Source organism: Cuculus canorus, chromosome 3, assembly GCF_017976375.1.
Source record: "Cuculus canorus isolate bCucCan1 chromosome 3, bCucCan1.pri, whole genome shotgun sequence".
In the NCBI taxonomy this organism is placed as follows: Eukaryota; Metazoa; Chordata; class Aves; order Cuculiformes; family Cuculidae; genus Cuculus; species Cuculus canorus.
Window position 1 is genome coordinate 63,546,185 of NC_071403.1, and position 14,151 is coordinate 63,560,335.

The 14,151-nt window shown below is 40.9% G+C and overlaps 1 protein-coding gene across 1 annotated transcript in view; it reads left to right on the forward strand.

Annotated features, from left to right (window-relative positions):
* The first annotated feature begins 10,128 nt into the window (after nucleotides 1-10,128).
* Nucleotides 10,129-14,151, forward strand: part of RYR2 (ryanodine receptor 2) — a 388,712-nt gene continuing 384,689 nt past the window's right edge. Inside the window, exon 1 of the mRNA XM_054062870.1 lies at nucleotides 10,129-10,337. Within this exon, the coding sequence (XP_053918845.1) occupies nucleotides 10,290-10,337 (48 nt within the window). The 5' untranslated portion in view covers nucleotides 10,129-10,289. The remainder of the gene's footprint in view (nucleotides 10,338-14,151) is intronic.

A 14,151-nucleotide genomic window follows, 5' to 3' on the forward strand; every position in this document is an offset into this window, starting at 1 on the left:
TTGAAATGACCTTGGTAATCTCAAAGAGAAGATGGTCTCAGGTGAAGTAGGTGTGATTGTCTTGCTTTTAAAGAAGTAAACCCATTCTGCTCAGAGTGACTCACTGAGAACAGTTTTCAATTGTTACTTAATGTGATACAGTTTTTATGTGATTATTTTTCTGTATTAGAACACGCACAATTCAGTGTCATTTAAACTTAGTTAACAGGCTGCGCGACATTTATTCATAAGAAAAAGAGCTGTGCACTAAAAATTGGTGAAAAATAAGATACTGCAATGTTATGATTGATTTTAAATATCTCATAAAGAAGAGCAAAAAAAAGACAGGAAATACTTGATATATGGGCTGATATTCACTTACTGTTTCGGTGTCTATGAAATTATTCTCTTCTGTTAGATGAGCCTGGAAAGCAGGAACACCTTGGTTTAGAATCTTGCAAGATGCAAGTAGAAAAGAGTTCACCACCTCTGCGCTCATCACTCACTGAAATGCCCCTGCGCGTGATAAGAATGGATCAGAATGTTAGAACTGTATTCTGGGAAATGTCAAGGAACTTTGCCTATGGAATCAGTCTTAGTTACATGAACCAGAACAGAATTCGTGAACTGGGAGGGAAGACTGAGCAAGAAGAACAAGGTCTGGAGGGAAATAGTACTCTTGAAAATTATGTGAATGGTTACATCAAATATTGAATAGAAACTTCTAAGATCTTAGTGATGTTACAAAATAATCCAATTAACAGGTAGAAAATATTTTGAAACAATTAATTATTAGTGAATGGTTGGACCTAGCAAGAGTCACTGGGTTTTAAGGAAGATTAAAATAGTATTTTATATGTAATAGGAATACCCATTGTTATTACAAATCAACTATAACAAAGATTTTGAAAGAGATATTCAACAAAAATCACATATGTATGACTAGAAAGGAATGGAGAACTACATAGTTCCTGTTTTCATCAGTTCCTTGCTTGCTGCAGAAGGTGACCATAAACTGGACTTCACCAATTTTGTGTTCAGTTTAGCATGGTAAGCTGTATGTGTCTTTAAAATAACAGTAGAAGCCCCTGAACATTTCTGTTTCAAAATTCAGAGTATTATGCTTATAGATTTTGATTCAGATGCATTTCAGCATTTCTTCTTATTTTGTACAGTAAACAGTCACAAAAAGATGCAGTTTCCAGTTTCTAGAGGTGAGGTGGTTTATTAGCGCTACAAGATGAGAAACTTAGTGCCTAAACAAAATATTTATGTAACATAACTTCCTCACAGAGCTTCAGAAAACACTTTTCTTTTTAATTATAGGAGCAACTGAACCATAGTAAATATAAATCTTGTGCTTAAACAAGAATGTCTTAAGTACTGTTAATGTCTTGATTTATTCCTAGTGTGTGATAGAAGACTCTATTAAGGATTTCTGCTACCCCTTTATAATAACTATTGTTTTTTGATAAATGAATTATTTTTTTTCTGTTTTACAATTGTTATAATTAATATTTCTTAAAATCACATTAGTGAAATGGACAATTGAATGTTACTTACTATATGTCATTGTCCAGATACCATATCTAAAACAAGTTAAGTGCTTGTTGTGACTGGAATGTAATCTCAGTGGTTTTGGTTCTGTGACCTCCATGGAGCTTTCTCTTCTTAATGATTACAGAGACTAATCTTGAGTTAAGAGCCACGCATTTTTACCTCTGCATTACTGCAGTGGTGTTTAGATCTGTGGCTTTTAATGTCAAAGGGAAATTATAGCTCATGCGTACCTTTCCAGGCAGAGTTGCTCTTGCAGAGGGCATTAGAATGACTTAGAGGAAGTCTGGAATCAATTCATCATAATTACAAAGAAAAACAAGTCCTTTGCCCTATGTAATTCTCCTATATTTAAATTAATAATTAACTGTGAAATCTGGGGGCCTGTGTTTTGCTGGTCTGAGAAATAATGGTGGGGAAAAGTAGCCTTGTTACAGATTCCTCCTATGAGTGTAAGGAACATCTATTTTTTCCCTTCAGTTACCTGCACTGACATGTGCACAGGGTTATTTGTGCTCATCCTTCTGACTTTGTCACAGTGAGGGAACAGAAACAATACTCTGTCACTTACATGACACTTTAGACATCACAAAAGCAATATCCCAAGGTAAAAGCCAAGTGTATAACTCTTAAAACTATGGCCTGAATTTTCCTTAACAATCATGAATAACAAACATGTTAGTAAACCAGTTTGCACACACTTTTTTTGACTCAGAAAAGCTAAATTAATCATTTGTTCACAGTGAACAGTTTGCCTGGTAAGAGTTGTAATCCTGTTCTCGTGTTGTCATAGTCACAATTCAAATGAGATCTTTGCATTATGACTAGCTATGGATCCAAGTTTTATGTTTCAGTTCCTGGTGGTGTCTTGCGTGAATATTGAAGTCTTGGACTTCATTTTGCGATATGCTTGAAGAAGTGTACTAGCAGGAGATGAAAGGTCAAAATTAGGATCTAAGTATATTATGGCTAACAGGTTTATTACTTACAATTGAGACCATAAAAGCTTCCTCCTTCCCTTCCTTTTCTTTGTCCTCTTTCTTTCCTTTTAATCTGGCAGCTTCTTCAGGCTTATACCTAATCGTCTCTCATAATATTTATGAGAAAAATATTAACAGCTGGCATAATGTCTCTTCAGTTGGAGAACGGTCAATCTAACTGAGTTTTGCGTTGACTACCGATTTCTTTTATCACGAATTCATAGCCATTTGAAATAATGCAAGTATTTCCTCAGGGAAATAATATTCTTTTCATTTTCTCTGCAGACACAAGAATTATTGGTCACTTACCCAGAACCTGCCAACAACTTTCACCTTTGGTAGCTAGTATCTGATCAATACCTGTAATGCAGAGAGTTCATTTTCTTATAGCTGAAATTTCACACTGTTCCTGGCATTTGTGCTGTCAGTCCTTGTCCTCCTCCCCCTTATGTACAATTGGTTGTCTCAGCAGCCATGAAAAAAAAACCTGTTCTCTTCTCCTTAGAAGAAAATGCAAGTCTGCTGTATCACCAAAATTTTGAAAACGAAAGAGTGAAAAAACTGCCTTTCCAGACAAGTTTGTTTTGAGATAGGCAGATCATTTAACAATTATTTGCCTTCCACAAGTTATGGAGCAGCACTGTGGCTACTAAAATTTCTTCCAGAAAACTGTCTGTTTCTTTAGAAAGAGGACTAGATTTGTTAAACATCACACAATTAGACTTCATAGCCAGTTTGTCTCGTAGGGACAGGAGATGAAGTTTTTCTGGTTTTATACGTTATGTAGGTCTTTATTGGAAAACTATAGAGCAAATTGCTGGATATTCAGAATAAGAAGGAGAGATTTCCCTTTCTTTGTTCCAGATATTTATGTAGGTCCTCAGATATTAACTCCTTCAGAATAAATCAGGAACACTAAATGTCTAGATGTTTACCTGACAAGATTTTGAAACACCTCAAAAACCTGATTATGTCTATTTGCAACCGCACTGATTTTTGAGATGGACGTATGTTTAACATAAATTGTTAATAAATTTAGAATTACCTTCCTATTGCTTCCCTTATCATTGACTAAATAAGATAGAATTTTAATTGTAAGGACACATGCTGAAGTAAACAGGAATGCATCTCCATTTGTGAATAAAAGTAAGAGAGTGCAATATATTCCTATATATATACACACATCCATATAGTGCCAGTATGTAATTATCTATGACATAACCTGCTAAAAGACCTAGAAAAAAAGGAAGTTCTGTTTTGAGGGTCATATTTCATTGCTCTTTTAGTGCATACCAACCATATGTAGCAACACAATATATTAATGCCTCCCAACAGCCTAAAGGAGCTTTCAAAAAACCGTTTCTTAGGGTCTGTGTCTCTCAACAGCTTCCAGTGAATTTATCAGAAAGTACATTAGAAAAACATTAAAAGAGCAATAAGAACTCCCCAGAAGATGGGAAAATGAAAACTCAGGCAAACTATTATTCCCCCAAAACTAAAAGACAGGATCTATATCTCCTCATTAGTTAATAATCCCACACACGGTAACAAAAAAGACCCAGAAATTAAAATCTTTGAGCTTTGCTAGCAAGGACACTTCAGAAAGCGACTGTTTATTGGTCAAGAGGAGAAGTGTAGATTTCCAGACTTTGACAAAACCATGTTCCAGACTACACTTACGCATGGGCTCAGAAGCTGCAGCTGACAACAGAAGGCAAAGTAACAGAAAAGGTCTTAGAAAATGATGGTACATGTCCAAATGCAAAGTGCTTTTTTTGGAAGAATTTTTCTGTAATTAAATAACATGTAATGGGTTTTGCTTTCACTTAAACCCAAGGTTCTCATAAAAGAGGACAAGCTTCGTTGTCCGTATCTTATTTAAACACTGTATTCCTATGTGAATTATTGTACACATGCTATACACAGAGTGCAAGACATATACTTAATGCCAGGCATGCAATTAACATTTATACTGTATTTTATGTGTTCATGATAAGCACTAAGGAAAATGCAGCATATTATTGAACTCTGGGGTGATAATGATAAGCATATAACTACATGGTCTTAAGTATTATTATGCCTTCTCAAACTCTGCTGATCTGCAATAAAATCTCATTTTAAATTCAATGTGGAATTGGGTCTAATAATTCTATTCCTGTTTTCAAGTCACAGTTGGGACCTGAACTGGCATAGATTTTACACTGCTTCCAATCCATTGACCGCAGTGGTGTTGATTTATGATATGTGATAGGAGATGCAATCTCTCTAGTTTCACACCACTTGGAATAACATGTTTTCAAGATTGATATCTGGCTGAAAAATCTGACATGCTGTAAGACAGAACAGTCTGAGAAAGAAAGGATAGTATCTGCCCCATTAAATTCCTATTGGCATTATCTTATTCTGTGCTTCTAAGAAGAGAAAAATAGTGTGGTAGTATATTCTGCTAGATGATAACAAAGAGGGAGTTCTCTTCATGTTACTGTGTACTGAATGTTTACAATTTTTGTTATTATTATAGATGGCAAACATTGTTTGTTTTATATAAATTATTACTTTGAATGTGTGCATAGAAACCAGAAAACCAATTAACATAATCTTTCTGGATTTCAGCAAGGTCTTTGATACTGTCTCTCACAGTATACTCCTGAATAAAATGGTCAGCATACAGCTGGGTAAACACATAATGCAGTGGGTGAATAATTGTCTGATAGGTCGGGCTCAAAGGGTCATAGTGAATGGAGTCACATTGGGCTGGAGACCAGTCACTAACAGGTCCATCTTAGGATCCATCTTCGGAAGAGTACTCTTTAGTATCTTCATAAATGACCTGGATGCAGGACTCAAAGGTTTACTAACCAAGTTCACTGATGATGCAAAACTGGGGGGAGCTGTTGACCTCTTGAGGGCAAAGAGGCCCTGCAGAGGGATCTAGACATATTGGAGAGCTGGGCAATTGCCAACCACAGGAAGTTTAACAAGAGCAAATGCTGGGTTTTGCACCTGGGACATGCAACCCTGGATATACACACAGACTGGGGAGTGAGAGACTGGAGGGCAGCCCTGTGGAAAGGGATTTGGGGGTTCTTGTTGATGGCAAGTTGAACACGAACCAACAGTGTGCCCTGGCAGCCAAGAGAAAAGAAAGGAGGAGCAGCGGGCACTGAGCTTTTCTCTGTGGTGACCAATGATAGCACCTGAGGTATTGTAGGGAAGATGTGCCAGGGGAGGCTTAGGCTGGTTATTTGGAAAAAGTTCTTCTCTCAGAGGGTGGTGCACTAGAACAGGCTCCCTAGGGAAGTAGTCATGGCACCAAGCCTGACAATATTCAAGAAGTATTTGGACAACACCCTCAGACGTGTAGTGTGAATGCTGGGGTTGTCCTATGCAGGAACAGGAGTTGGACTCGATGATCGTTGTGAGTCCCTTCCAACTCAGGTTATTCTGTGATTCTGTGATATCTATGCGTCTTCTAACATCACAATAAGTTTCCCAATTTAGGTGATTAAAATGTACGGAATTAAAGTGCTAAAATTCTTATAATAATGTCTATTTATGTTCAGTTCAGAATCTTGCTGGGGTGCCTCAGAAGCACTGTTGCACTGGTGCTGCTGTACTGCTTCTGCATCGCACCAAGAAACCTGTTTTTGGTGAAAATTGGTAAGGCCATATTATGAATCCCCACAGTGCAGCTGCCTTGATAAACTAGTGTAGCAGTAGCAAGTCCTTGCTGTCCAAAGGCAAAATGCACTAAGTAAAATATCTGTCATAGTGACAATTACAAATGTCCGTGGAGGTAGATAGATTTCAAATGGGATTTTAAGAAGAACATAGCAAGAATAAGGCAACAAAAGGAACAGTACATAATAAGCAGCAGGTCACAAAATCACTTCTGGACTGAAAGATTGAAAGACTGCTCCTAGGCTGGATAAAAAAGGAGCAGACATATTACAAGCATCTCATAAGATAAGTAGTTAGCTAACAAAGCATAAATTAGAGCTGCAAGGAAATGACAATTTTCTTACTAAAACTTCTTGTTAATCTTCAGAGGCTGTGTTAAAAAAAGCTTTAACTTCCCAAATCAGTATGGGATTATTTTGGCAGAAGGAGAAACTTTTTTTTTTTTCTGCATTTTTCTGTGGAAAGCACAGTTGTCGCTTGGTGATAAAAGATCTTCAGACTTGTGGTAAACAGTGGGCATAGTCAGACGTAATGTAAATTGAAAAGGAGCAAATAAGAGTGAGGAACAAAAAGTTAACTGCTTTGTGGTGGACTGACATCTTGAACTTTGGGACAGGCAGTCCTGTAGCAAAGTGTCCTATTCTTTCACACCCCACAAAAATATGCAATTCCACCTGCAAAAACCAGCCACTGAGGATGTTTATTAATTTAGTTTTCCCAGTAGTTAATCTAAGAAGCAATTTGTGAACTTTATGTTACTTTCTGTTATGATAGATACTATTATGTTATTTCCACTTAAAGAACAATCAGTCATTTTCAATTATTCAATGCAGTTAAGCATAACTACTGATTAAAACCTCACATCAGCCAAAGTGCATTCCTTTTAAAACACAAGTCCAATATACTGAATATTTTGAAAACATTCTTGATGTTTTCATGTGGGTACAGTAAGCCTGTGTGTTTGGAGTGGGAAGGGGAGAGGCACATGCATTGTAGCTGATTGGTGTAGGCATGTGATGTACAGGAAGTCAAAGCTGTATCCATCAGGAATTTACTTAGCTTTTTCAGGCAGTTTGGTGTGTGTGCTGACTCTATATTCTATGTATATTTTATAACTATATTTAATATGCATTTTGCACATGTGTGCATATAATATTCTATGTGTATAGCGTATGCACATATGAATATTTGTCCTTGATGAACAATTTAACAAGAAGCTGTGCTTCCAACTGCATTTATTTTTTATCACCCTATTAAGAAAGTTTCAAGAAGAATCTTTTCTCTTTACTACTTTTAACTTTGTTTCATAAACAAATGAAATGTAGCCAGGTGTGATGTATTTCCCTCTGTTACTGCATAGTAACTAACTGTGAAATTCCAACAATTTAACAGAGGACTAAAAGCATCATACACGCTTGTAGCCATTTCATTGAAAATGGATTAATGAGTAGAGAAGACACCAAAGAGTACTATCTGCTGTCTGAAAAACTGCAGCATACTTTTCGCTCATATTACACATCAACAATTCTGCATGTTAGAGAAATATTACTACCTTAGCACAGAGAACCTTCAGCTGGAGTTTGCATCTTGTTAAATACCAAGGAGTCTAAATATGAGCTACAAGTCCATAAGAAATCAGGTATCATCAGCTTCACAGTTCTTGGAACAACTTCCATAATGTCATTATGTCATAATATTGTACTGAAAACTGTACAAAATGTTTCAGCCACTGATGTTATAGTGGGCTATTTATAGGGTTTTTTTCTTTCCTTTCTTTACAATGTCCTTGCCTCACATGCAACAAATAAAGCAGACATCTAATATACTACTCACCTTCTAAGCATGATGGAAAATATCCTGGGTGTACTATGATCTAGGCAAGACCTTGGTCCTGTAAACCTATGTGAGCTGAGCTTTGCATCCATATGAAGTACATTTGCAAATTCTTGTGTTGGAACTCACTTGCTTTGTAAGTGGGATAAAGTGCAATTATATTTCTTCAGTGCACTTTCATGAAACATAATCTTTTAAAGTTATCCAAACTCAGTACTTTTCATCATAATAGGGGTCTGTTTCAAGAAATATCTCTCAATCTAAATAGTCTGGAGGAAGCGATATTTAAGAGGTTTGAATATTGTAACCATATGAAAAAAATGTCTTCCATACTTTTATTGTACTTAGAAAAGAAGTATTTTCTGTCCAGAGTAAGTCTGAGAGGTAAACAAAGTCTCATGAAATCAGTAGAAACTGAAAACAGGAAATTTTAAAGGAAATGCTTAACCTGTCATAACTCTGGAGTTCATGTATAGAACCTCTGTATTAAATACTCATTTATTATTTGTTCTAGAGATCGTATGGATGTTGGCTACTCTCACAACTTCCAGTCTCTCAGACGAACAGGTTTTATAGTGCTGAAAATAATGCTAAAATCTCAGAAGTGTTTATTATTACTTTTTCACAATGTCCACAAACACGGTAAAGCTGCAGGTAATGGGTATGGCTTCTCAAGAAACACCACATCTTCTGTGATGCTAGCCACATACTCTGTTTACCAAAAATATTGTGATTTCATGATGTTTACTGATTTCTGTCTTTCAAAAGCCTTCCGCAGTCATATATTCCTCATGCATTTCACTCTGTCAATGATCCAATGTTCACTATGCTGATTTTTAAGCTGTTCTACTGCCTTCACCTCACGACCATTGCATCACACCAGCAGACATCTATCTGTTCCAGAGAGCTGTTGACATTGCATTTCTTGCAGCTCTTGTGGGCTGCCAAACATCTTTGTGCTGGAGGCCTAGTTTCCTCACTGCTGGAACCAATGTGTCCTTGGCAAGGCACAGACTACATGGATACTCAGGAAAGATGAGCAGCCCTCTGCTTTACCCTATGGTAAACTCATGGTATTTACCCTTCAAGTGAATTAAAATTTAAAGACTTTCATTCAGCCTGGATTAAGCTCACTCACAGGGTGGTTAGATGCCAACATCTGGTGAAGCCATACTGTACATTTAACCCTTCCCTTCCCTTCCCTTCCCTTCCCTTCCCTTCCCTTCCCTTCCCTTCCCTTCCCTTCCCTTCCCTTCCCTTCCCTTCCCTTCCCTTCCCTTCCCTTCCCTTCCCTTCCCTTCCCTTCCCTTCCCTTCCCTTCCCTTCCCTTCCCTTCCCTTCCCTTCCCTTCCCTTCCCTTCCCTTCCCTTCCCTTCCCTTCCCTTCCCTTCCCTTCCCTTTTCTCTTCCTTCTGACAGGCTGAGAGTTGGGGTTGCTCAGCCTGGAGAAGGGAAGTCTCCAAAGAGGCCATATAGTGACCTTCTGCTACCTGAAGGCGGTGTACAAGAAAGCTGGGAGGGATTTTTTATAAAGGCTTGTAGTGACAGTACTAAGGGGAATGGGTATGAACTGGAGAGGGGCAGATTTAGACTAGACGTAAGGAGGAATTTCTTCACGATGAGAGTGGTGAGGCACTGGCACAGGTTGCCCAGGGAAGCTGTGGCTGCCCCATCCCTGGAGGTGTTCAAGGCCAGATTGGATGGGGCTTTGGGCAGCCTGGTCTAGCGGGAGGTGTCCCTGCCCATCGCAGGGAGCTTGGAACTGGATGATCTTCAAGGTGCCTTCCAGTTCAAACCGTTCTATGATTCCATAATCCTAGAGTGCTGTCGGCTGGCAAAAAAAAAACTCTCTCAAAGCCGTGTGAATTCTCCCTCTCCCGAGGCACCTCTCAGCGCAGCACATCACGCCTGACTCCAGAGGGACAGCCCTGTCCCGGGGGCGCTGCCGCAGACCCCGTCCCGGAGCCGAGGAGGCGCCTCCCCCGCCTCTCCGCGGCGCAGCCAGCAAGGGGCGCTGGGCTCGGCGTGCGGAGGGAGCGGGGCTGCGGATCACCTGCAGCTCCGCCTCCTCCCCCGGTTAATCGCATCCCCCCTCCCCCTAGCAGGCGGCTGGGAAGAGCCGTCAACCTGCTGCAGGCGCACGGCCACCCGCTCGCTGCAAGGTGCGGGCTGGGGCTGCCGGTTCCGCCGCCCCCGAGCATCCCTGAGCGCCTCTGCCCCGCGGGGAGCGACACCGGGAGAAGGAGAGAGAGGGGGAGCCATGGCCGAGGGGGGCGAGGGAGAGGACGAGATCCAGTTCCTGCGAACTGTAAGCGCCGGGTTTGCGTGCCCCCACCTCTGCGCTGGCGAGGGGATGCGGGGGGAGAAGCCCGGAGCTTGCCCCGGGGAGAGCTGCGGGCGGGGGGTACCGAGACCCCGGGCGGGCGGGTCCTGCCGGGCTGGGAGCGGGAGGCAGGTGCGCCTTGTCCGGGAGGGCTCCGCAGCCACGGCTCCCATCCTCTCCTCCTGGCAATCTGTGCTCCCGCAGTCCCAGCTCTGCTTCTCTCCCCCTACCAGCCCTGCCAGCCCCGGCTCCCGCATCCCAGTTCCCATCCCCTTCCCCTGCCAGCCTGGTGCTCCTGCATCCCAGCTCCCATCCTCTCTCCTGGCAGCCTGGTGCTCCCGCATCCCAGCTCCCATCCTCTCTCCTGTCAGCCTGGTGCTCCCGCATCCCAGCTCCCATCCTCTCTCCTGGCAGCCTGGTGCTCCCGCATCCCAGCTCCCATCCTCTCTCCCTGCCAGCCCCGGCTCCCGCAGACCTGGTTCCCATCCTTTCCCCCTGCCAGCCTGGTGCCCCCGCATCCCAGCTCCCATCCTCTCCCCTTGGCATCCTGTGCCCCCGCAGCCCCAGCTCCCATCCTTTTCCCCTACCATCCCGCTCTCGCGCATCTCAGCTCCCATCCTCTCTCCCTGGCATCCTGTGCCCCCCATCCCCGCGGTCGGAGAGGCTGTAAGGAGCCGCTCGCTCTGCCGGGATAAGCGGGGGCGGCGCGGCGGGGAGACCCGGGCGGGGGCGAGCGAGCCCCGCGCCTCCCCGCGAGTCCCGCTCCGCCCGCCGATGTGTGTGCGTACTGCAGATCCCAGCCCTCCCCGGCTTAAAAGCTGCAATCTCACTCCTGCAAAAATAGAATCGGGGGAAAAAAAAAAAAAATCGCTTCTCCCACCCCCCTCCCCACCAAGATTCCCACTAACTTGCGGGCGTTCTCCTCGCTGAGCGCGGCTTTTTTTTTTGGTGTGAGCATCTTTACTTCTGCTTTCTTCAGTCCAAAGCACGTTAAGGCGCTAGAGCATTCCTTCCCTCAGTTTAATTAATGCATCAGGACTGCTGCATTCTGTACTCCTCTGGATTATTTTTCTTCAAGCGATGCTTTTATTTATCTTCTGGGCCATCTCCCAAGTTCTGTTTCTATGCACAATCCTAGCAAGTTTTGCAGATGGGGGTATTTGAATGGTGCTGTACGCAAACCCTGTCACAGTTGGAGGAAAAATTACCTGGGCATTTGATAAGTAGAGCTAAAAACCGCGGAGACTGTAGAGCAAAAGCTAGCTTCCTTTTTGTTTAGTACAGTCTGATTTAGAAAATGTTCATGATAAACATTTCTTCAGAAAATACAGTAAAAAAGGAGGGGAAAGAAAGCCACACAGTGTACATGACGCGTATTCATATGCTGTTTGCAGTGTTGTGAATCCTGAATCTTGCTAATCTTCATTTATTTCAATCAGAAACTATAACACACTTCCTATTATTCTTGTTTTTGGCTTCTTTTTTTGTTTGAGAATTCTTAGAAAATCTGGTTTTACAGGGAATACGGCTGTTATGCAATACTGGCATGAAGACTGTTAACTTTTTTTCCTCTCAGCGTTACATGACTTCTATTGTAGTGTTGTCTGATATCTAAGGACAAATACTTCTCTGAAAGATAATTTGTCATCTCCACTTATGAGAGTTTTATTATTAGTACTTCTTGCTGGTAAACATTTTTGGAAGACTTGTACAATGACAGTCTTACTGCAGGCTGGAATGTTAAGCTTAGCTCATGGAAGGGCTGTTATCTGAATGCTTAATAGGGAAGGAGAAGCAGTGAGCATGCTAATACTGCTCAGCTCGTAGACAGGGGTGTTAAACTACAGCACCTGACAGCAGCAGCATGTTATGTAAAACGGTGCTCCTGATAATGTGCGTCAGGCTTAATACAGATTTGGCAAACGCAGCCTTAGACAAGACTTTACCATTTTTTAGGTTGTTGTACTGGTGGTAAAATGACCTTGAAAGTAGTAAACTGAGGCATGAGGGAAGCTTTTCATATAATGAAATGAAAAAGGCCTGAGAAATACCCTTTTCATGTGGAGTTTGGAATCTCTACTCTGTGGTTGTATGTGAGCAGTGATTTTTACTCCTCTTTTCCTTCCACTTTAACAAAGTTTTGAACATTCCTTGGAAGTCCATTGCTTTAAGACAGGATAGTACCTGGTAATTGCTGCAGTTTGTCTCCTTAGTTATTTATTTTATTTAACAATAGTAGTTGGGGGCAGACAGATTCCTAAATGGTTTTGTAGATAAAACAGAACTTTTCAAAGACCATTTTATGAAAGTGGAAAATATTTCTGTGCTTTGAATACCTTAACAATAACATCTGTAGGCCTACTACATGCAAACAGTGCTTATTTTCTTTTGATAGGACCCAACAAACTTTCTAAAATTGCGGGTTCTCTTTCTGATGTATCAAAATTACTGTAGCATCTTCAGAGTTTACCCTGCAATATCAATGCAAAATATTATTTTTAATGTTCAAAGAAAAATAGGAGATTTTTATTCAACAAAAGAATTTCTTTATTTGTGTTAAGTTACTAAACTGAATTTGTATTTGCCATCGATGTGTAGATAGGTAATTTCTTTTTCCCTTCATTTTCACATATTCCCATTTTTGTAATGATTCCTTTTCTTTATTTGCCGCTTTTATTTTATTCTTATACTTTGATAAGGTGGCATCATGCATTTCCTCCTACAAATTTGCTGCTACAGTGGATTTCTGTTTCATTTAGAAACAATTTCAGTTTGATATGTCACTTCTGAGAAGTGAATGTATCATGTTGATGCCCTGGATTTCTGGAAGCACCAGTCCTTACATTGTTTAACTTTCGACAGACTGGAGTTCAACTCTGTTCTGTTCAGTTCTCTTCAAGGAAATCTTCTGAAGTCTGCGAATTAGATGCTTCTCCACAGACAGGGTTATCCCTCGTTGCTTTGCTGAATATTCCAGGTGGATGTGACCTTGTATCATGTGTAGCTTTTTCTTAGGCTTGGATGTATAATCTCTTGATGTCTCCCACTGAATGTACACGTGCTGTGCAAGAGGAGTGAAGAGGGTCAAATATCCTGTTCTCACTTTTGTTAGTTGTGTGTCTGAGGACGGCTTCTTCCCTGTAGAGGATTATTATTTTTTTTTTAAATCTTAGAAAGGGGAAAGATGTGTGCAAAATAAGCTTTCAGTGTTTAGTCTTAAAGGCAAGAGTCTGAAATATTTATAGTTAATATGGAAATGACCTTTGTGTATTTTTAAAAATTTATTTATTTATTAGGATGTGTAATTTCACCAGAGTGAAAATAAATCAGTTTCAGGAGAAAACAGAAGATGTTTTTGCCTAAATGCATAGGCTTCTTCTATAATGCATACATGCAAGGACTTTTTTGTGATGCAGAACCACCATAAGGGAAGGTCTTTGTTTGGAGTGAGGTGGTAAACTGATGGTAGGATTAAAGCAATAGCAGTATTTCAACAAAATACTGCTTATGAGTATCCTTTGTAGTTGCTAAAGGTGTCCAGAATTTTGGGAGCAGTATGTACCTAAGACTGATAAGAAATATGTAATTTAGCTGTTTGATCTCGGGGTGTTCTTGGTGCTAGTATCTGTGGCTTTCTGGAGTTGTGGAGCCTCTTATGTTAAAGGCAAGTCTTCTTTTAGGTGTATGTGGTAGGAGACACCACTGGGACACACTAAAGTAAGGCCGACCGGGCTGTGTTCTTTCTCACTGTCCTCTGAGACAGTGAAGACTACCATGCCTGCCAGAAATCAGAAACATA